The sequence below is a fragment of the Salmo trutta genome, chromosome 1 (genome assembly GCF_901001165.1).
Source record: "Salmo trutta chromosome 1, fSalTru1.1, whole genome shotgun sequence".
Classification (NCBI taxonomy): domain Eukaryota; kingdom Metazoa; phylum Chordata; class Actinopteri; order Salmoniformes; family Salmonidae; genus Salmo; species Salmo trutta.
Window position 1 is genome coordinate 48,562,154 of NC_042957.1, and position 18,509 is coordinate 48,580,662.

The 18,509-nt window shown below is 41.9% G+C and overlaps 2 protein-coding genes across 2 annotated transcripts; one reads left to right on the forward strand and one right to left on the reverse strand.

Annotated features, from left to right (window-relative positions):
• The first annotated feature begins 1,038 nt into the window (after positions 1–1,038).
• On the forward strand, positions 1,039–10,185 carry LOC115198114 (meiosis-specific coiled-coil domain-containing protein MEIOC-like). Its single transcript, XM_029759812.1, has 8 exons — positions 1,039–1,398; positions 1,830–1,949; positions 2,299–2,456; positions 3,982–4,086; positions 4,268–6,092; positions 6,280–6,414; positions 8,025–8,205; positions 9,062–10,185. Exons 1-8 carry the CDS (start codon positions 1,393–1,395, stop codon positions 9,238–9,240), a joined length of 2,709 nt encoding a protein of 902 aa, XP_029615672.1. The 5' UTR covers positions 1,039–1,392; the 3' UTR covers positions 9,241–10,185.
• Positions 10,186–10,459: 274 nt separating this feature from the next.
• On the reverse strand, positions 10,460–15,889 carry LOC115198129 (coiled-coil domain-containing protein 43-like). The gene is made up of 5 exons (XM_029759838.1): positions 15,691–15,889; positions 13,001–13,091; positions 12,721–12,865; positions 12,480–12,526; positions 10,460–11,529 (listed from the first exon to the last, which is right to left on the reverse strand). The coding sequence occupies exons 1-5, from the start codon at positions 15,862–15,864 to the stop codon at positions 11,342–11,344; spliced, it is 645 nt and encodes a 214-aa protein (XP_029615698.1). The 5' UTR covers positions 15,865–15,889; the 3' UTR covers positions 10,460–11,341.
• Positions 15,890–18,509: the final 2,620 nt, after the last annotated feature.

An 18,509-nucleotide genomic window follows, 5' to 3' on the forward strand; every position in this document is an offset into this window, starting at 1 on the left:
GTTCCAACATCTAGTGGAAAGCCTTCCCAGAAGAGTAGAGGCTGTTATAGCAGCAAAGGGGGACCAACTCCATATTAATGCCCATGAGGATGGTGCGCTGCGTCACTCGGGATCTGTCTGTCTGTCTGTCTGTCTGTCTGTCTGTCTGTCTGTCTGTCTGTCTGTCTGTCTGTCTGTCTGTCTGTCTGTCTGTCTGTCTGTCTGTCTGTCTGTCTGTCTGTCTATCTATCTATCTATCTATCTATCTATCTATCTATCTATCTATCTATCTATCTATCTATCTATCTATCTATCTGGCCAACACAAAAAAAACTATAGACATAGCAACATCTTGTGGGCATTGTAGGACAATGCATTTGCAACACTTGTAACCAAAGATGTCAATTCAATTCAAGGGGCTTTATTGGCATGGGAAACATATGTTAACATTGCCAAAGCAAGTGAGGTAGATAATATACAAAAGTGAAATAAACAACAAATATGAACAGTAAACATTCCACTCACAGAAGTTCCAAAAGAATAAAGACATTACAAATGTCATATTATGTATATATACAGTGCTGTAACGATGTAGAAATGGTTAAAGTACAAAAGGGAAAATAAATATGGGTTGTATTTACAATGGTATTTGTTCTTCACTGGTTGACCTTTTCTTGTGGTAACAGGTCACACATCTTGCTGCTGTGATGGCACACTGTGGTATTTCATCGTCTCCAACGACTTGTACAAGGGAAGTTTATTCATATTTGGTTGAATAAATTGAGGCCCTGGACTTGACTAAGCACTATTTTTGCTATGACTTAGTTATTAGTATTTAATGTAACACAGGATTGTATACTTTATTATGATGTAGCCGACCACATTTACTTATTTAAAAAAAGTTCCATGAAGATGATTCAAGAAGAGCAATAAATGTTCAACAAAATCCTTCACTATGCATGAAAAAGCCTCATGCTATAGTCCCTCATTGATAGTCAAATAGGATTCCCCCATCTTTTAATTTTATGAAAATGATTGGTTGCTATGCCCTTTATGTGTACAATCCCTATTTGAACCCATTGGGTGAAAAAGCTTCTTTATGGACCAATCATCACCTTTGAGACAGTTAGTGATAAAAGAAGAGAATTTTATTCGCGGGGGTTGATGTGTAGATCTTGAGTGAGATGTCCGCTGAAGCTCTTGCTCGTGACACTAGTTTACAAACGCGAGAAGAGCAACTGGCAAGCTCGAGATCAATACTTTTGTAGCTAGCCGCAATGTACTAGTGATTTCCCCTGTCATTGTTTAAAGTCCGTTTGATTTAATTCCTTTTTTTTTTAAAGTTAGATTTTTAAATCGTGAACATTTCATCTGGGGAAATTTCCTACATAAACGTTGTTTACAAGTGAATTTATGGAGGTAAGTAGCTAGCTAGCTAGCCCAGTTGGCTAGCTAAATTTAGTTAGACATAAATCGTGTGACTGAGGGAGACAAGGGACACAAAAGCTAACTTAGGACAAAAGTGAAACGGTCTGTTATTACTGTGTCATTCAGAATACGTTGTTGATTGAACTCATAAAAGTTGGGTGTTTTGGGTTTAGCTAGCTTAGCAAGCTAGACACCTGCTGAGCATAGTTCTTTCTATCTTTGTAACTAATTTATCTAGATAACGTTCGCTACTGTGGCCAGCTAACATACACTTAATTACAATTTGACTTGGGCCGAGTTAGCCATGTGCAATACAATATGTTTTTACCCTTGTTAGCTGTATATCTAATAATAAAGATAGCTAGTCAGTGAAGCTGTATTGTTCTGTTGAATGTTTGTATGAATATCTTTGTAATGTTTAGTTTAATAATGCAGTGAAGAATAGAATAAGTGCAAGTTCAAGAGGAGTGAGAATGGCGTTTGATCGATTCCAGAGTGCATCAGCGGGTTCAGACTCATTCTTTTCCCCAAATAAGCATCAGGTGAGACATTCAAAATAAATGTTTTACTTTTCTACATTTACATTTAAGTCATTTAGCAGACGCTCTTATCCAGAGCGACTTACAAATTGGTGCATTCACCTTAAGATATCCAGTGGAACAACCACTTTACAATAGATTGCAGTTCATCACAATGTAGGCTATAGATGAGAAATAATTCAAGTGGTATGTTTATTAATGGTTTATATTAAGTAGCTAGTGTTTTGTAAGTCTTAGGTATAAATTGTCTATTGTAGGCGAAACAGAATCAGAATGCTAATGTTATCTCTCACCAGTGACTGGCTGACGTTTTCACTTGGGTTCATGAATTTCCTTTTTTATTGTCTCACAGACCTGTGGAACTGCGGACAACGAAAGGCTCTTGCAGCCTTACCTCCCATTACCCGATTTCTCACTACCAGAAGAACCTCCCATGTCCTACACACCCTGGTCTGCACAGGATGATCCATATCAACTCATTAATTGCACCCAGAACAATGTTAAAAGCAGGTAACTAAACTAACTACTTCTAATGCAACTCTCAGAATTGTATACTGACCTGGTCCATACTGTGTTTTGTCATACCAGTATTTAACATTGACAGTCTGAAGAATGTATTGTGAAAAGGAAGACCGAGTCTTAATTTATACTGAACAAAAATATAAACGCAACATGTAAAGTGTTGGTTTCATGTTTCATGAGCTGAAATAAAAGACCCCAGAAATGTTCCATATGCACAAAAAGCTTATCTCTCTCAAATGTTGGCCTCAAATTTGTTTACATCCCTTTTAGTGAGCATTTCTCCTTTGCCAGGAGAAACACAATGCCACAGGTGTCTCAAGTTTTGAGGGAGCGTGCAATTAGCGTGCTGACTGCAGGAATGTCCACCCGAGCTGTTGCCAGAGAATTTAATGTTCATTTCTGTACCATACGCTGTCTCTGTCGTTTTAGAGAATTTGGCAGTAACTCCAACTGGCCTCACAACCGCAGACCACGTGTATGGCGTTGTGTGGGCGAGTGGTTTGCTGATGTGAATGTTGTGAACAGAGTGCCCCATGGTGGCAGTGGTGGAAAAAGTACCCAATTGTCATACTTTAGTAAAAGTAAAGATACCTTAATACAAAATGACTCAAGTAAAAGTGAAAGTCACCCAGTAAAATACTACTTGAGTAAAACTCTAAAAGTATTTGGTTGTAAGTATACTTAAGTATCAAAAGTAAATGTATTTAAGTATCAAAAGTAAAAGTATGAGTCTTTTCTAATTACTTATATTAAGCAAACCAGTAGGCACAATTTTCATGTTTTTTATTTATTTACGGATCACCTCAGGTTTCAGCGTGATAATGCACGGCCCCATATTGCAAGGATCTGTACACAATTCCAGGAAGTTGAAAATGTCCCAGTTCTTCCATGGCCTGCATACTCACCAGACATGTCACCCATTGAGCATGTTTGAGATTCTCTGGATCGATGTGTATGACAGTGTCTTCCAGTTCCTGCCAATATGCACAAACTTCGCACAGCCATTGAAGAGGAGTGGGACAACATTCCACAGGACACAATCAACAGCTTGATCAACTCTGTGCGAAGGAGATGTGTCACGCTGCATGAGGCAAATGGTGGTCACACCATATACAGACTGGTTTTCTGATCCACTACCCTACTTTTTTTATGGTACAGTATCTGTGACCAACAGATGCATATCTGTATTCCCAGTCTTGTGAAATCCATAGATTAGGGTCTAATGAATTTATTTAAATTGATTGATTTCCTTATATGAACTGTAGCTCAGTAAAATCTTTGAAATTGTTGCATGTTGCATTTTTGTTTATTAAAATGAATTACTGAAATCATAGAGGACATTTCATAGGTGATTTGAAGACAAGGTGTTCATGAACACACTGTCCATTTGAAATTCAGTTGAACTTCTAATAACCACTGGACTTTTTCCTATACTTTATGTCCCACTCCATTTGAAATGTAAATGGTCTTCTTTTGAATGTCTTTTGAAATGCTTATGTTTTAAATCTCCAAGGAATCTCCCAGATGGAAATGACTGTGGAAGTGAAGCTGATCTCTATGGGCTGGTGTCAAATATCTTGGAAGAGGCTGATCAAATGGACAGTTACTATACTGAAGAGTAAGTTATTCATTAGGAGGGTATTTTTTGTCTTCAGTGATATGACCTCATTTCGTTGTATTGGGAGGCAAATTAATGGGAATTGAAAATGGAAACCGCAACGTTTGCCAGTAATGACTGAGACTTTCAATTGTGTTTAAAAAACTGTATTTAACCTTTAACTTCTCAACTCTCCTTTTAGGACATTATCCCAACTGAAATCTGTCTGGTCTCCCAAGTCAATGAGCGACGATTGCCAGCAGTACTTCCAGTCAGAGTCCAAAGTGCAGTCCAACTTTCTGCCGAACCATGTTTACCCTGAGTCTTTCAGTAAAGCACAAGGGCAGCCAATGAACAGAGGTTCCGAAGAGTTCTACCAGCGTTTCAACGGCTTTGATACCAGTGACCAGCAGTGGCTCCTCTCTTCCTGCAATGGAGATATGGACACTAGATACTCTCTACAGACCCAAGAGCTGCCGAAGCCGCCGGGGCTACCGCTACCCAACGTGGGGAACGCCTACCGTTCAAACACGAGGCTGAGTAAACACGAGTACAACACAGCTGAGAAGATTGGAGGGTTCTGTGGGTCTGGGAACGCTCTTTCTGACCACATGGATGCCTTTGCACCCTCCTTCTGCCCCCAGAGCAAGATAAACAGCCAGTGCTTTGACCACTACTATGAAGAGTTCCCAGGCCAGATCAGTGCCAAGCCCAGAAGGACCAAGCAGTACACCATGCAAGAGGTCAACAAGCTGGCCAGCAACATCCAGGCTCTGATGGTAGGTGAGCAGGACAACGCATGTGGTAGGGAGCCCCAGAACCGGCAGAGTGTGCAGATGCAGTATGACAACATCATGGCCGAACAGAGGAACTTCTCCAACACCAGGATGCCTGGGCAAAGCACTCAAGCCATGCAGTTTAAGAAGGAACTGGGAGGGGAGTATGGAGCCATGCAGAGGGAGACTGATGGCGGAATGAAGAGCAAACAGCCGCTACAGAGTGACTTTGATTCCAAAGACTTATGTGGATTTGGTCCACAACACGTTGAGTATTTCCAACAACCAAAATCATTCTCAGCGTCTTTCAATCCTACAATTTCACACCAAAACAAGATGGCTGTCCAGAAAGGAAACAACCCCCTTTCAACGGGCCTGAGTCTGAACCAGTACTCTAACCATTATAGCCAGCAGAACCAGTTGCAGAACAAACTCAAGCAGCATCAGCAGCCAAGGGGAAACTGTTTATCCTCTGGGCCGTCCAAGATGCTGTCCCACTCTGTGTCTGAGTTTGTACCTCAGCACTCCCACCAGATGCAGAGAGGACCACCACCGTGCATCCAGGACTACAGTCAGGGGGACGGGCCCAGCCTCCACAGCAGCAGGGAAGGACAGAACCAGGTCGGGATGGGCATGGGCGGGCTGAGGAGGGGAGCCAGCGACAGTGACTTTGAGATGCAGCTGGACAAGAGCAGGATGCACATGGCTGGGCTGGTGGCTGATGGCTGCTCCTCCACTCAGCGCTTGGATGGGAAGACAAGGCTCCAGACCAGCACTCACATGACAGGAGACGGGGACAAGACGCAGGGGCTCCTGCAGAACCCTTACCTCGACCTACTCGGCAGCATGTATGGCTCTCAGAGATTCGGCGGAGGAAACGGCACAGTCAACGCAGGAAAGAACCCAGCCTTTCTGCCTTGCATGTATCAGGCTGTGAATGACCCCAGACAGAACTCCTGCCACATGTCTCTGAACTCTGCCAGCTTCAACTCCAGATCCTCCTACCCCTACGGTGGTTCCATCCCCCCCATGGACCTGTGTGACCTGCTGCCAGACGGGGAATTTGCGGCTTTTAACCCTTACCTCAATGACATGATGGGCTCCAGCGGAGAGAACCCCTACACAGGGATGATGGGAGGCCTCCGCTCCCCGAGGATAATGAGGAACCGGGGAGGACCCATGAGCCAGCTCCACTTTCACCTGGAGGAGTGCTATGAGCAGTGGAGAGTCCTGGAGAAGGAGAGGAAGAAGGTGAACAATAAAAATAAGTGGTTCATTTAGTGGGAATATTTTTGTTTCTTGTGATCATCTTGAAATCCTTATTATTTATCTGATTATGCTGCAGTACAATACTTGGTAAGAATGACTCCCAAACTAGGATTAAAATGTATAGTTCGACTGGTTGGCGTTAAGTGTTTTTTTATATTATGTGTTTTAGACAGAGGACGTCCTTACCATGAGTTATCCTGGAAAGCGGATTTCTGTGGTGACCAGCAGTGCCCTCCCCAAAATCCCACCTAACCCTTCCAGAGTGGACCGTCTCATCGTGGACCAGATCCGAGAACAAGCCAAGGTGAGAGATATTCATTCTTTTGGGGGGGGGGGGGGGGATTCTAAGCTGACATATGGAATTGTTTTAAGATGGTCATGCTATCGATCATTTATCTATTTGATTTAGAATTTTAGGACCCCTTTATTTATCAAAATATATATTTTTAATGATTTGATAAAGTATTTAATTTGTCATTTACTACTATAGAAACGCATTGAATAACACATTCATACAGTACATTCAGAAAGTATTCAGTTCCATTGACTTTTTTCACATATTGTTACGTCACAGCCTTATTAAAACTGATTGGGGAAAAATGTCCCTCATCAATCTATACACAATACCCCACCCATAATGAAAAAGCGGAAACAGGTTTTTAGAAATGTTTGCAAATGTATATAAAAAAACTAAAAAAAACTTGAATACCTTATTTACATAAGTATTCAGACCCTTGTGTCGAGGCACAGATCTGGGGAAGGGTACCAAAACAGAGAGATCCTTGATAAAAACTTGCTCCAGAGTGCTCAGGACCTCCGACTGGGGCGAAGGTTCACCTTCCAACAGGACAACGACCCTAAGCACACAGCCAAGACAACGCAGGAGTGGCTTCGGGACAAGTCTCTGAATGTCCTTGAGTGGTACAGCCAGAGCCCGGACTTGAACCAGATCGAACATCTATGGAGAGACCTGAAAATAGTTGTGCAGCAACGCTCCCCATCCAACCTGACAGAGCTTGAGTGGATCTGCAGAGAAGAACTCCCCAAATACAGGTGTGCCAAGCTTGTAGCGTCATACCCAAGAAGACTCAAGGCTGTAATCGCTGCCAAAGGTGCTTCAACAAGGACTGAGTAAAGGGTTTGAATACTTTTAACTTTTTTTTTTTATTATTATAAATTTGCAAACATTTCTAAAAACCATTTCATGCTTTGTCATTATGGAGTATTGTGTAGATTGATGAGGAGGGAAAAAGGGATTTAATCCATTTTAGAATAAGGCTTTAACGTAACAAAATGTGGAAAAAGTTAAGGGGTCTGAATACTGTAATTGGCAAAAAGACAGTCAAAAAATAAATCATAAGAAACAAGATTTTGAAGTGTTTGTCCTATATCTAGGAGATATAAGAAAGCTCAGGAAATGTATATATATTTTTACACATATTCAACCCCTTTTTTGGGTAGGCACAAAACTACCTTCATATTTCCATCAATTTTTTAAAACCAGTACCAGTTACCTACAGACGAGTCCCGTGACACTTGGGGCAGCATTAGTTTCTAGCCCAAACGCATGCGGAGGTGCGACATCGGCAGATGTGGTGGAAAGAGACTCATCCAATGCAGATATCTAGGTTAAACTGACAGATTTTAATGGTGATTTTTAAAAATTATGTTACTTAGATTGATGCACTGGTGCGTGAATCGACTCTAGGAGGTTAAATGTCCACTTTGGAATTTTAGGATTGGGTGATGGCTAATTCCATGAAAGTTGGCATGAGTGTTGATAGAAGAGTTGATTAAGACCAATACATGAATACCAGTTGCTGTAGGCTAGATGAACACCCATCAAGTTCTGCAAGTGTTTCAAAATACATTTGAAGAAATATTGATGGAATTGATTTTCCTCTTATATCATAGGTGGTGAGCCTTCTGGGTAAAATGGAGCGTCTGCGTAGCGTCCCCCTCCATGCCAATATTTGTTCAGCACTGGACAGACACCTCGAGGCTATTTACATTACCCAGGCCAGACGCAAGGAGGAATTTGTCAACACTTCAAACCGTCAGAGACAGGCCAGCGCACATTTCAGAGAGGACAGAGGTAACTCAACACTAAGTCATTAATGAGCCACAGCTAGTTCTAAACAACTGAATCCCCAAGCATTTGTCTGCTTGTCTTCCAATGTTGTTTTAGATTTATTCTGGAAATATGACTGCCATTTTTTATTCTGTAGAGCCTTTTATATTTTATTTCCTTCAAAGAGCAAATAACAGAGCTTATCTTCTACATTTGCTTTTCCGTGTTAGGGATGAGCAGCATTTGTCAGCTTTGATGATGAGGCCTAAAAACCAGTGGTTGAAAAAATACCCAATTGTCATACTTGAGTAAAAGTAAAGATACCTTAATAGAAAATGACTCAAGTAAAAGTGAAAGTCACCCAGTAAAATCCTACTTGAGTAAAAGTCTAAAAGTATTTGGTTTTAAATATACTTAAGTATCAAATGTAAATGTAATTGCTGAAATATACTTAGGTATCAAAAGTATTAAAATTCCTTATATAAGGCAAACCAGACGGCACCATATTTTTTTTTTTAATAGATAGCCAGGGGCATGCTCCAATACTCAGACACCATTTAGAAACAAAGCATGTGTTTAGTGAGTCTGCCAGATCAGAGGCAGTAAGGATGACAGGGATGTTCTCTTGATAAGTGTGAATTAGACCATTTTCCTGTCCTGCTAAGCATTAAAAATGTTAGGAGTACTTTTGGGTGTCAGGGAAAATGTATGGAGTAAAAAGTACATACTTTCTTTTAGGAATGTAGTGAAGTAAAAGTAGAAGTTGTCAAAAATATAAATAGTAATGTACAGATACCCCCAAAAAGTTGTACTTTCAAGTATTTTTACATAATTACTTTACACAACTGCTGTCTTATTTTTTTGACTGTATTCCTGCTAGATATCCTGCTGCTTGCTACAGCACTGAGGGATCTGTGTTTGACCACAAGGAAGTCCCGCACTGCCCTGTGGTGTGCCCTACAGATGACCCTACCCAAGTCCAACACAGACACGGACAAGCTGGATGAGCAGGGCACCTCTGAGGAGACCAGCCCAGGGAGAACACTTATCCAGTTCTGATGCCACTGAGCCACCCTATGGTTCACGTGATACTCACATTCATGCTATAGATGTTGCTGAGAGCAAGACCAGTGAGGAGCATTAGGCCAGATGAAATTTTGATCACATTAGACAGAACAGAAGGAATTCTTACATGTAGCCTCAGTTTGAGCAAATAGAGGAAATGTATTATTTTCTGAGATTATCAGTCTTATTTAAAATTGATCCTAAAGCAGGTTGTTCAGAACAATGTAATGGGATAACCGGGGGTGCATTTATTTTAAATGGCAGTACAATTCTATTATGCTGTTGAATTGAGAATCCCCATAATCCCTTCAGCTCCAGTAATTCCCTGTTAATGAGCTTCTATTAGGAACATGAGAGAGAGCAGAGCCTGATCAGATATCTTTTATCTGCGTGGTGGTGATAACTGTAGGAGAATATACAGTATTACATTCATCAGTATTGTCACCTACCTGAGAGCTATTAGTTTAATTTACCTTAGTGGCCACAAATGTTAATACAATTTGATTGATAGTTGCTCTTGGGGTAGGGGAATTCATAATATGAAATGTGTTAAGGCATAATTTATCTTCAAAATAACCACATTTTGTGATTAGGGTCATCGAAAATAATGGGAATCTTGGAAAGGCCGAATATTATTTAAAGACACTATTTATAATTATTAAAACATGGCAGTCATTTGAATGTTTTCCTGATTGTTTTACTTATTTATTCGAATGTGATTTGACATTCAGTTCTCTAATATGCTTCTTAACAACCAATAATTGTGGATAAGTGATCATTGCCTCCTAAGTTGAGTAGATATGGCAATGGGAACCACTTTTCTGTTATATTCCATGTTAACATACCAATCAATCGTCAACTTGAAGCCTCGTGTTTCCTCGGTTTACCTGAAATGCAACATACTCTAGTCAGTGTATTGTTTTTACTTACTCTCAGTAGGTTAGGAATTTGGACTGGTCATGCATTGATGTTAATTAAATCTTATGTTATTCTTATTTAGAACTTAGTTCTCTGAATGTTAATCACGCTGCATTACAGCTCATTTCAAAAACATCAGAATGAACTTTGATGGACCCATACTATCAATGACATAATACACACTCGTAAGACAGGTGGCAAACGTGTTCAAACCCCTGTATTTTTAATGTTCCTGCTTGAAATTGTATGTTTCATGATAATTGTTTCTGTTTTATTAATTCAAAAAACAATAAAGCTCTTTAAAATGGCATTTATTTATTCAAAAAAATATGTTAAAAATGAACCCCATTGCCATTCTGCAAACACTGTATATGCTATAATCGAGGTTCTGATTCTCATACAAGAGAATGCATAGACAGTACATGAAGACTGGGGTGCCAAACTGAATGTATTTAATATGACAATGACTTGAGTGTGAGCCTTGAGTGAATCCGTCTCCAAAGAGGAAAAGCATTTGCAACACATTGGCACATACTAGCAGTGCCTCAATCTGAGTGAGTTAAGATCCCATAGGGCACTTCCCCTTCCTTTTACTACAATGTCCACTATAGTAATTGCAGAACATTTGAATGCCATTTAAAAACATTTATCTTGGCAAATTATTACTTAAACTGGGCAAACATTTTAGAGCAAAGGCTTGTATGCTACATCTATTGAATGACTATTAATTTTCAGACAGTCTCCCTATTAGTAGAGGCATATTGAAAAGGAGGCAGGGACAGCAATGATACAGAAACATCCGCCTCCTTAGTTTCAACATGGTAGGATGACAGATACAGGCAAGAGCTTGTGCAGGTTGATCATAGCTAGTAGCGATAGACTATTAATATTGGCTTTTCATAGAGTCACTGATTTACTTTATTAATCACAGTTGAGGAGAAAGAACACATTGTAGATAGATGGACCGTTTCCCAGCTTTAGATAAAGCTTGATGACTGAAATCTATAGAAAACTAAAATGGTTAAAACAATTAATGTCCAGACAAGTTATTATTACAACGTCATGTTACAATCATAAGGGTGGTAATAAGGGATAGGTAAAAAATAATGTTCATTTCAGTTTTTTGTCCAGTAACAAAACATTTCATGTGACAATGTCCCAGTGTCATTTGTTTTTCTCATCTTTTGCGTTCCCCTTTCTGTGTGCGTTTCTTCTCCTTGTCCTTCCTGTCCTGCCTGGCTAGTTTATCCTTCTCGCGCTGCATCTTGTCCGTCTCTTTCTTCTTATGCGAATCTTCCTTAGCCTGGTCCCTCTGCTGCTTCTTCCTGCTCAGAACCTCCTCCACGTTGGTGTTCTTAAACAGGGCTGAGGCGACCAGTAAAGGAGTTTCACAGCAAAACCAGCACCCCTATTCATAAAGTGTCTCATAGGAGTGCTGATCTAGGATCAGGTTTCCCCTATTCATTTAATCAAGATTTAACAGGCAACACTGATCCTGGATCAGCACTCTTATTCCAAGGCGCTTTACAAATAAAGACCAAAATGTACTATTACCTGGGTTAAGAAGTTGACAGGCCTTTCTAATCGACCTGGCCCGGGTATCCTGGAAGGATATTGACCTCATTCCGTCAGTAGAGAATGCCTGGTTATTCTTTAAAAGTGCTTTCCTCACTATCTTAATTAAGCACGCCCCGTTCAAAAAACATTGAACCAGGAACAGATATAGCCCTTGGTTCACTCCAGACCTGACTGCCCTTGACCAGCACAAAAACATTCTGTGGCGTACTGCATTAGCATCGAATAGCCCCCGCGATATGCAACTTTTCAGGGAAGTTAGGGACCAATATACACAGGCAGTTAGGAAAGCAAAGGCTAGCTTTTTCAAACAGAAATTTGCATCCTGTAGCACAAACTCCAAAAGGTTCTGGAACACTGTAAAGTCCATGGAGAATAAGAGCACCTCCTCCCAGCTGCCCACTGCACTGAGGCTAGAAAGCACTGTCACCACCGATAAATCCGTAATAATTGAGAATTTCAATAAGCATTTTTCTACAGCTGGCCATGCTTTCCACCTGGCTACCCCTACCCCGGTCAACAGCCCTGCGCCCCCCACAGCAACTTGCCTAAGTGGTCTTTTAAAAATATAGTACTGGTTAAATATTACTTAATGCTGTAAACAATACATTTGCATTCCATTTTAGTAATTTAGCAGACACTCTTATCCAGAGTGACACAGTTAGTGCATTCATCTTAAGATAGCTAGGTGGGACAACCACATATCACAGTAAATACAATAAGAGGCATAGAGAGGATACATTTATCACCACTGGGGGGGAAAGCCTGCTCCTCCTCTTCAGCTTCAGTGTTGATGTCAAGGAAACTTGAAAAATAGTGTTACTCACTGCAGTCACATAAAAATGAACATTTTGGGAGACTGCTTGCATTATACATTACAGAAATAAACACTTAAGACCTTTAGAGCTGTATAGGTTTAACAAGGGGCAAAGCATAACTGTAGGGGTACACAATAATTGCAATATATTGAGCCAAGGATATTCCTCATCATCGGTGATATTGGCATATTGAGCCAGGACTGCTTCTTTAGCTTCTTTCCTCTTCCTGGACTCCTGAGATACTTCCTTCTGTTTCACCACAATCTGTGCCTGCTTCTCTATCAGATTGGCAATGGCCAGTACCTCAGCTAAAGACAGAGAGAGAGAGGAAATTCCATAGATAATTCATACAATGGCTGCTCCAGCTATTAGCTCATGTCTGAAAATACAGCTAGAATAATGTTCTGTCTTTTAAGTTTCTAGCTTTTGATTTATGTTCATACCATCCTCCTTGTTTTTGGTTGCCGACCGGGCACAGCTCTCAGCCCACTGGCTAATGATCTCTTTGCAGACATCTTCAAGTTTCTCATCCTCCTGTGCATGGAAGACAGTGGAGTATGGAGATGAATTTAGTTACTGAATTTGAACATCACTACCTTGAGACAAGTATGGTTAGATGCAGCCCAATATGGCAACTTTAGTATAGACGAGTGGGTGTATGCAAAGTGAATCAGCTAATTGGCAGATTTGTTGCCACTCAAGACCATTTTGCGTTGCTGATTGGGCTGTGCAACGAGTCGATAAGCCGGCAACCAGTGTACAGGTGTTGTATCGACCAGCCTGCCAACCTAAAGTGCTTCCGACTGGGCAGCTGTATCACGGTCGTGTGGCCGGTGGTAGCTAACATGGCCATTCCCTCCACTGATTTTACTTCAAGTAGAATAGCAGCCTATACAAAAAATAGCATTTATTTGAAAATGTTTAGGTCCATTATAATTTATACATAATTTCTAGTTTTAGACGTTCAAGAGTGGCCAGGAGTGTTTAACCCAAAGTATATGTATGTATGTATGTATATATATATATTTTTTTACTCAAACCTCCGCCGGGCTAGATTGAATGGGCTCCCGGGCCGGATTAGGACAAATGGTCTAACCCAGTGGCTCCCAAACTATAGGGGGGCACGAGGGGCGGCAGTCCAGCGTTCAACATACTCTTGTTGTTGTAATGGTACAAGGTGCAATTTTGAAACTGGGTAGTGCATCATCAGTTTTCCTCGTCATGTCAGTCATTACATACATTAGAGAGCTATTTATAACTTGTCAGAAATGTCCAGATCAACTAGTTCAGTGGTTCCCAAACTTTTTATAGTCCCGTACCCCTTCAAACATTCAACCTCCAGCTGCGTACCCCCTCTAGCACCAGGGTCAGCGTACTCTCAAATGTTGTTTTTGCCATCATTGTAAGCCTGCCACACACACACAACGATACATTTATTAAACATAAGAATGAGGGTGAGTTTGCCACAACCCGGCTAGTGGGAAGTGACAAAGAGCTCTTATAGGACCAGGGCACAAATAATAATATAATAAATAATTTTGCCATCTTACATACACTACCGTTCAAAAGTTTGGGGTCACTTGTTTTTGAAAGAAAAGCAAACTTTTTGTCCATTAAAATAACATCAAATTGATCAGAAATAGAGTAGACATTGTTAATGTTGTAAATGAATATTGTAGCTGGAAACAGCTGATTTTTTATGGAATATCTACATAGATGTACAGAGGCCCATTATCAGCAACCATCACTCCTGTGTTCCAATTGCACATTGTGTTAGCTAATCCAAGTTTATCATTTTAAAATGCTAATTGATCATTAGAAAACCCTTTTGCAATTATATCAGCACAGCTGAAAACTGTTGTTGTGATTAAAGAAGCAATACAACTTCCCTTCTTTAGACTAGTTGAGTATCTGGAGCATCAGCATTTGTGGGTTTGATTACAGGCTCAAAATGGCCACAAACAAAACTTTCTTCTGAAACTTGTCAGTCTATTCTTGTTCTGAAAAAATTAAGGCTATTCCATGCAAGAAATTGCCAAGAAACTGAAGATCTCGTACAACGCTGTGTATTACTCCCTTCGCAGAACAGGGCAAACTGGCTCTAACCAGAATAGAAAGAGGAGTGGGAGGCCCCGGTGCACAACTGAGAAAGAGGACAAGTACATTAGTGTCTAGTTTGAGAAACAGACGCCTCACAAGTCCTCAACTGGCAGCTTCATTAAATAGTCCCCGCAAAACACCAGTCTCAACGTCAACAGTCAAGAGGCGACTCCGGGATGCTGGCCTTCTAGGCAGAGTTCCTCTGTCCAGTGTCTGTGTTCTTTTGCCCATCTTAATATTTTATTTTTATTAGCCAGTCTGAGATATGGCTTTTTCTTTGCAACTCTGCCTATAAGGCCAGCATCCTGGAGTCGCCTCTTCACTGTTGACGTTGAAACATTTCTCAAACGTTCAACCTTCCAAATTCTCTCTCAAAAAGAGGGGTGAACAGCTGTGTCATGAACAGTGCTTGTGCCCGTAGACATAGATGTGGCGCTCACGCGCATTGTTACCCAATGCTGAAAGAGGGCCACTACTTTTCTTTCGACACTCCCACACGCCATATTGAGCTGCAGCTACCCCCTTCTCCTTTGAGAGCAAGTGGGAAGGACGTAGTGTCAGTGAAGCATCAGTTAGAATAATGCTCTATGTCAGGCGTTGCCAACCTTTGGAGCAGCCTACTGAGTATGTAGGCTTTCTCCAACCCTGATCTAACAAACTTGATTCAACTGAACCTGACGAGCAGCTGACGAGCAGCCTGGCCACCCTGCTGTATGTCATGAACCATCTGTTTGTCTGGAGAGTTCCACCGAAGTCTCAACATGGGCTAGCCTGCTAATAATAGAAAGGGTCTGGATAACTTCAGGTTTGATTCGCCTAACCCCCATCTCCAAATATGGCTAATGGTAGATTGGCACATGTCGCTAACGTTGTTACCAGTTAGTTATATGGGAACAGATCGATTGTAGTCACTCAGTTGTTAGTTAGCGTAGTTAACACCCACGTGTAACCATTGAGCACGTTAGCCAGCTATTGACTAACTAAGCGCGGCGCAAGCATGGCATGGCATGGCATGTCTGCCCGCTATATTTACCAAAAACGCAGATAGAATTCCTAGCAGTGCGTCCTCCTTCTCTTCGTCACTCTCCTCCTCTTGAAGTATTCCTAAAATATAAGCTCCATACACCTCCTGGTCCACTTCTAAGGAGTCTAGTCGATCATTCAGCCACCTCTCAAACTCCCCGGCATCTGCCATGGACGCCGCCATCTTGGCCGTTCGGGGTCTTCCACACCCTACAACTATCCGCGTGTATTGCCTGCTAGATAAAACTTTAGCAGAATATGGTTGCTGCCTGGTACATTGTTTTAGTGATTGCCAGTAAATAATTAATAATTTACATTATTGCATTTAAGGAGGGATAATTAATCAACTACATAATCAATTTGAAATGTTATTCATTCGTTCATAGACGTGAGAATTCTTTAAACATCTTCATGTGAGATTATGTGACCAATTGATACATTTAAATTATATCCGTGAATCAATCGGACGTAGTTAACACACCCCAATAATACAATGTTTATGAGATTTTATCATAGTATTCTATGAGATTCGAGAGCCCCCCGCCCTGACTCAGGTGACGTGGAAACATGTGATTCTCTACATTTCACCACTGGGTGGGAGTATAAGACATAGTCTGACTTAGTCAAGTATATATTTTCTCCAGTTTTACAGCCTAAAAAAGTATATATTTTCAAAAAAGAATCTCTCATCTCACATGCTTGACCATCACCTGGATATGCTGAAAGATTGTTGTACATTTAAATGTATCCCTGACTCTGGACAATGTTTCCTGATCTCTAGTTTCTGCTCCCAGTTAGACTAACTAGTACTGTTCTCTGTTGATACTGGGACAAGTAACGCCTCCCAGCTGTAAATACATTAAGGAGGGTTTCCAATGGGATGGTCTCACCCTGCCTTCAGAGAGGCCTCACTGTGTTTTGGGTATCAGTTAACCCCTTATCTTCCCTCCCTCCCTTCCTGCTTCTCTGTAATGGTTTCACATGTCACTGGTCTTGTAATAATGAAGTGTGAGGCTTCTGTGCTGCCATGGGGAAGCTGCCATGTACAACTGCACCCTTTATTTCCAATAAAAATGTGTGTTTGTGTGTGGAGTGGACTAGGCCCCACCGCTAACTAACTAGCCATTTCACATCGGTTACAAGAGCATGAAAATTGAACTGAACAAGTTCCACAGACATGTGACTAACAGAAATGGAATAATGTGCCCCTGAACAAAGTCAAAATCAAAAGTAGCAGTCAGTATCTGGTGTGGCCACCAGCTGCATTAAGTACTGCAGTGCATCTCCTCCTCATGGACTGCACCAGATTTGCCAGTTCTTGCTGTGAGATGTTACCCCACTCTTCCACCAAGGCACCTGCAAGTTCCCAGAGATTTCTGGGGGGGAATGGCCCTAGCCCTCACCATCCGATCCAACAGGTCCCAGACGTGCTCAATGGGATTGAGATCCAGGCTCTTCGCTGGCCATGGCAGAACACTGACATTCCTGTCTTGCAGGAAATCCTGCACAGAACGAGCAGTATGGCTGGTGGCATTGTCATGCTGGAGTGTCATGTCAGGATGAGCCTGCAGGAAGGGTACCACATGAGGGAGGAGGATGTCTTCCCTGTAACGCACAGCGTTGAGATTGCCTGCAATGACAACAGCTCAGTCCGATGATGCTGTGACACACCGCCCCAGACCATGACGGACCCTCCACCTCCAAATCGATCCCTCTCCAGAGTACAGGCCTCGGTGTAACGCTCGTTTCTTCGACGATAAACGTGAATCCGACCATCACCCCTGGTGAGACAGAACCGCGACTCGTCAGTGAAGAGCACTTTTTGCCAGTCCTGTCTGGTCCAGCGACGGTGGGTTTGTGCCCATAGGCGACATTGTTGCCGGTAATGTCTGATGAGGACCTGCCTTACAACAGGCCTACAAGCCCTCAGTCCAGCCTCTCTCAGTTTATTGAGGACAGTCTGAGCACTGATGGTGGGATTGTGCGTTCCTGGTGTAACCTTTGGCAGCTGTTGTTGCCATCCTGTACCTGTCCCGCAGGTGTGATGTTCGGATGTGCCGACCCTGTGCAGGTGTTGTTACACGTGGTCTGCCACTGCGAGGACGATCAGCTGTCCGTCTTGTCTCCCTGTAGCGCTGTCTTAGGCGTCTCACAGTACGGACATTGCAATTTATTAACCTGGCCACATCTGCAGTCCTCATGCCTCCTTGCAGCATGCCTAAGGCACGTTCACGCAGATGAGCAGGGACCCTGGGCATCTTTCTTTTGGTGTTTTTCAGAGTCAGTAGAAAGGCCTCTTTAGTGTCCTAAGTTTTCATAACTGTGACCTTAATTGCCTACCGTCTAAAAACGACCGTTCCACAGGTGCATGTTCATTAATTGTTTATGGTTCACTGAACAAGCATGGGAAACAGTGTTTAAACCCTTTACAATGAAGATCTGTGAAGTTATTTAGATTTTTACGAATTATCTTTGACAGGGTCTTGAAAAAGGAACGTTTCTTTTTTTGTTGAGTTTACACTTGTGGTTGTTTGTGTGCTAAAGCTAAAGACAAGGTCAAGAGAGATTGAGACACTATGGAACAGTGTGTATGTTTGAGAGAGAAGGAGACATGACAACGTGGCTGGCATGACAACAGACTGGCACTGTCTCGGTCTCATCTGAGCCAGAGAGGCCCAGAGTCGGCCCATGCCGCTCTCCACAGTTCCACGTAGCTTGAGGACAGCTGTCCTATTTTCATCGAGGGGTTGTGGATTGATGCGAAGTGACGAGGGCCGCGAGCCGCTGAGTGGGTGGGTATCCACATGCTTGGCTCCACAGGCAACCTCC